A 5,298-nucleotide genomic window follows, 5' to 3' on the forward strand; every position below is an offset into this window, starting at 1 on the left:
CGCAAACAAACATGAGTTAAATTATTCCAAATTGAGCAAACTAGTCTATACTTGCTTGTGCTCATCACATAGTAAAGCTAGATTAATAACCGGAACAAGAGCACATAATGTTTATAAAAAGTCATATCATGATTAGTAGAGGCCGATCTTTGATCGGGTGAGCGGGGGTGCTCAATTCATGACCTTCCCCTCTCATACCTAAGTTCTCGAGCCGAGGCAACTTTGGTGATGATAGACACGTGGCCTTTGGCACAAGTCATGGGTTTCCTAAATTTCCTCAAAAATAAAATATATAGGTAGCGACTCTGTATCTGGCAAAGCAGTCCAAATTTGGAACTTTTGATTCAAAATCAATTTTTCAAAATGATTTGCCGGATTTTGACTCTTTGGTATTTATCAATTTTACATTGCACTTGTGAAATTAGATTCAGAACTATGGGAGTCCGAAATGTAGGGCTTTCTTTCAAACCTTCCGAAAGGGGGCGCGGAAAAGCCGAGCTACACTTGAACCTGAACAAATCATAAAACACGAATCTTTCTACATAGACTAACATACTTGTCGAAGTGTTAATTCTAGCACCACCATCCGGAATTTTATTTCCATTTTCAGGTGACAGCTGTGAAGATCCTACAAGAGCTTATTTGGATAAAAGGAGCATTCCATAATCACTTCCTCACACTTCCCAAACTACAATCTCCAATGTATTACAAAAATAAAAAGAGAAAACTTGACTAAAAAATATTTCAAAACCTCCATATGTACAGTCTAATAAAATTGAAATGGTGCAAAAAAGAGAAAATTACCTTGTGTATAATTTGTGGAAACCATCATCTGATTTTTACTTTTAACTTTTGGCAAACACCACAAATTTATACTAAGTCATTTGTGTCAGTAAGTGGGCTTTTTTGCCAAGTTAACGGGGAGTTTTTTTATTGGTAAATAGAAAATAAATTTAGAGCTTAAATTTGGGTGTTGAGTTTGACTAACCTTTAAGAATTTAATATTCTTTCACTACGCATCCTACTCTGTTTACGGTGATTGTAGTCACAATTAACATGTGCTAAGAGCACGAATTTACTCTCATTATTCAAAATTAGTAAATCGCAAGTATGTGGGGTGGTGCAGGTCTGTGGTGCCCTACCCCTGCTCCAAATCATATTAGAGGTAGAGGTGGTCGAGGCACAATGGAACTAGGATGAAGCGGAGATGGGGTAATTTTGTAACCTTAATAAAAATGAGAGATGATATATTATATTTTGAAAAATAATTGATAAATAACATATAAAATATGTAAGATGAAAGATGAAGAAGTGGTATTATTAGTGTTTTAATATTATTATATTGGGTAAATTATAAATACACTTCTTAAGGTTTATTTAAAATACAAAGAAAGCGGTAACTCCACAGAGTAGTCCAGCGTGCTCAAGCAAGCGGCCTGGTTTTGGGTAGTTGGATGCGATGTATTTAGCAACAACGAGAAAAGTGAGTGCAAACACCATTAAGAGACACAACAATTGGAATTTTAATGTCATATTTCGATGAGGATGTGGGATCGTTGCATCAAGTCGATGCTTCCCTCTTTTGTTTCCAAAAAATACAAGCATCTGTATCCTCAGCAAATCAATCAGGCATCTTACCTGGATCGTTGCATCAAGTCGATGCTTCCCACTTTTGTTTCCAAAAAATACAAGCATCTGTATCCTCAGCAAATCAATCAGGCATCTTACCTGAATGGTCGATGTTCAGCTACAGTAAGCTCTGCATATCTTCCTCTTGATAAGATCTCTTTATTGAAGCCAATCTTTTCATATAGTTTTCCTAAATTAAACTTCCCTACAAGCACAAATATCAAAACATCAATAGCTATAATCTAGATCACCTAAATAGGCTTCCTTCATCGAAAGAAAAATTAGCCCACACAATGACTCTCACACCTTAAGCACACTAGTAACTATATAGCTACATATAAAATTGTGAAGTTCTCTTTTCTGATTATTTTGTGAAGATATGGGAAGAACGACGGCCATGTGATGATGCAGCAGATAGAACATAACTAGATCTGCAGCATTGACTGTATTCATAACTATAATCAAAGGCCTCCGAACAGTTATTATAAATTTATCTGCCATGTTGACTAGGCATAAAATTTGGAGTCAAGTCTCTCAGTCAGCTGCTCATTCTGTCATTGATAGGCAAACAAGGGCAATTAAAGAACAGGATAAGGTTTGATCAAGTATCAGTTTGTTTTGGAAACATTTTATGTTCTCCGAACAGATGTCAACAAAAAAATGTCACCCTTTCAGGAATTGCTGAATATCAACTAAAGGCATCCATCCTATTAATTGTTATTGATTAACAATTGAGTTCTGGTTCTAATGTTTAAAACCTTTTGGAATAAATGTTTTTCCTTGAGACATCGTCCATTCATCGATTAGTTGAATTTTAAAATTAAGAGAAACGAAAAGAAGAATTGTGATTAGTGGCATGCTATAGTGTCTAACAATATCAAAGAAACCATAAGAATGTGAATTGCTAGGTTCACCTGTCACAACACCAATTGATCCTGTTAATGTAAGATCCTCTGCAACTATAACCCCTGTAGCCATTGCCATATAGTATCCTCCACTAGCCGCCACATCAGCCATTGATGCAATGACAGGCTTTGAGGCAGCAAGGAGTCTGATTTCCCTCCACATTCTGTATAAGATAAAAATCAAGGGCAATCAGTCAATTTCTTTTTCTTTCCTTTCTATTTTACCTCTCTGCTATATGAGGAACAAAATATTAATCCAGGAATGGAGATATAAACATACATTAATTATACTAAACATAAGAAAGAACTATGTCTGAAATTCCAATTAGCTGAGTAAACTTAACCTTCTTGTGAAACCAAATATCTTTTATGAAAAAATCTTTTGTTTACAGATCTTATTGTTTTGATGTTTCTTTTGGCATGTTGTATCTTTCACTTTTAATGTCAATATTGTGTATGCAAGATATTTGCAAAATATTATTAAAAAAATGCAGAACCGAATAATTATTTCTTTCACATTCTTCAGCACAAGAATATGATATCTAATGCACTAAGAGATACTAAGAATAACATTATTAAGTTTTTGAACATCATTTCAAACAATAAGAGCACATTAGGCTCTGCCTCTCTCAAAAGCAGCATGAATGTGAACCTCCTCCTAATGGGTAACCTACTTTATCTATTCCTTTTTCAAAACATCTACTTCAACTGAAGAGATAAATGGAAACTGATTCTGAAAGTTGACTGCAAAAGAAATATGGGCACTAGGCCACTAGCAAGTTCATTTGAGCCAAGAGTTTATTCAAACAACAGTCTGCAACGTATTGAAGGCCTGTAAAAAAGATAACCTTTTAAATATCGGGTGGAACATATTGAGTTAATTACATTATTTACTTGCTTGTATAACTGGATTTACTTTCAAGTTTTAACTTTTCAACTTTGGTTTGGATTTCAAGCACCCAAGAAGTGAAATTAGTCCATGGAAGTTCACACAGATTATGAAAGGCACGGCAACTGTTTTTTTTTTTGTTTTGTTTTTTAGAATGGCACTGCAACTGTTAACTGACAGTCTGAAACCATTAGTTGCAGAGAGAGAGAGAGAGAGAGACATACCTTCAGGCGAAGTCGAGGGTAGGTCTTCTTCGCAAGGATGGTCTTCGAGGGATGGTCTTCGAGGTCGAAGAAGAACGTCTGCGTGCTGTCTCAAAAACAGGGGCTTTGGGGGAAAAAAAACTGAAGAAATTTGAAAAAAGGTCACCACCGGTTGAACAGGTTGTGAATATTCCTAATTAAATTAATCGGTGGCTGAGATTAATTTATAAAAATCTGATGGTTTAAAATAGATGTGTATATGATGTGCACATCTTATTGAGGTGCACATCTTAACAGCTCCCATAAATATTTTATTATATTATTATATTAGTGTTGGACCATCTTTATTGTATTTAAATAAATTAAATTTTGTTGTGTACTAAATAACAACTAGAATATAAAGAAATAAATGAAAGGAGAGAATTTGTTTGATTACAAAAATCAAACTCGAAATAAAAAATAAATAAATAAAAACATATTTTATTTTGTTACAAAAACAAAATTAAAATCTGATTTAAATAAATAACAATAACACTAAAAATAAATTAAATAACTTACTTTATTTAATTTGTTCGAATTATAATCTGATTAAGTCCAGTATTTGACACTGTATCCTTAAGACAGATTCGTCTTGTCCACGGTGCTTTCAGAATTTGGACGTCTATCTCCCAGGATGAAATGATCTACTACAAACAATAGTAGCACTACAAATTGTTTGCCTTACGAACACACTAAGTGTTTACATTCTTTCTTTCAGAAATTAAATGCAGCAAAATGCAGAGATTTATAGCAGAGGATGGAGTAAGAAAAATTGGAGTAAAATCCAAATGGGAGGCTAGTCTATTTATAGATATAAAGGTGGCTGCTGGTTTTGAATTGAACAGGTATGAAACCTGTTGGTTTTGAATTCAAACAGATTTGAATCTGTTGGGTTCATAATTTAAACAGATACAAAAACGAGAAGGGCCCTGTTTGGATGTACAGTAAAACCAAACCAGTTTATTTCCAGTTTAATTTCAATTCTGGATTTATTTTATACAAAATAAAATTAAATTCAAATGTTTTTGGCCCAAAAAGATTAGTATTGGGCCGAACAAGCCCAACTCAACCTCACACCACGCACCCGCGCCCAAGCCCAGGCCCAGCCCCAGCCCAGCCCGCGCCGACCTGAAGGACGGTGGTGGCGGCGGCGCGCGTGTGTGGTGATTTTTGGGTCCAATGGGTCTAACCCATTTTGCCCATAACCTCTCCCTCTAAAACACTTGAGTACCCCTTGGGGCACACCCCAAATACCAAACCCAAGCCTTATAAACCCATTCAAAACTTCCCACCAAATCAATGTGGGACAAGCCATTTTACAACCTTAAGGAATTTCCACCAAAACTCCATTTCCATAGAGCACACTTTGGCTTCAATTTCTCATTCACTCGGTAATAGTTTTGAGCAATCAAATATACCACGTGAATCACAACGCGGCATAGAACGCGTTACCACTTTGACCCGTGAAAATCGACGCACGAGGCTCACCTAAAAAATAGACCAAACTTTAGGAAAAAATTCTGATTTTACTCAAAATTTTATAACCATTTCCAACAATCCCCCACATGAATGGAATTTGATAACAACAGAAATACAACAATATGTAGACTATATCAAAAGAGTATAAGTCGAA

The 5,298-nt window shown here is 35.3% G+C and overlaps 1 protein-coding gene across 1 annotated transcript; it reads right to left on the reverse strand.

The window, feature by feature from the left end:
• Nucleotides 1-1,680: 1,680 nt before the first annotated feature.
• Nucleotides 1,681-3,543, reverse strand: LOC145813607 (serine protease SPPA, chloroplastic-like). Its single transcript, XM_082909271.1, has 2 exons — nucleotides 2,544-3,543; nucleotides 1,681-1,834 (listed from the first exon to the last, which is right to left on the reverse strand). The coding sequence occupies exons 1-2, from the start codon at nucleotides 2,695-2,697 to the stop codon at nucleotides 1,725-1,727; spliced, it is 264 nt and encodes an 87-aa protein (XP_082765397.1). The 5' UTR covers nucleotides 2,698-3,543; the 3' UTR covers nucleotides 1,681-1,724.
• Nucleotides 3,544-5,298: the final 1,755 nt, after the last annotated feature.

Source organism: Camellia sinensis, chromosome 15, assembly GCF_055761805.1.
Source record: "Camellia sinensis isolate YWXY chromosome 15, ASM5576180v1, whole genome shotgun sequence".
In the NCBI taxonomy this organism is placed as follows: domain Eukaryota; kingdom Viridiplantae; phylum Streptophyta; class Magnoliopsida; order Ericales; family Theaceae; genus Camellia; species Camellia sinensis.

Coding starts and splice junctions, on each gene's coding strand:
- LOC145813607 (XM_082909271.1), bottom strand. CDS start 2,697: ATGTGGAGGGAAATCAGACTCCTTGCTGCCTCAAAGCCTGTCATTGCA. Junction 1,835..2,543: donor ATCAATTGGTGTTGTGACAG/GTGAACCTAGCA, acceptor TTGTGCTTGTAG/GGAAGTTTAATTTAGGAAAA.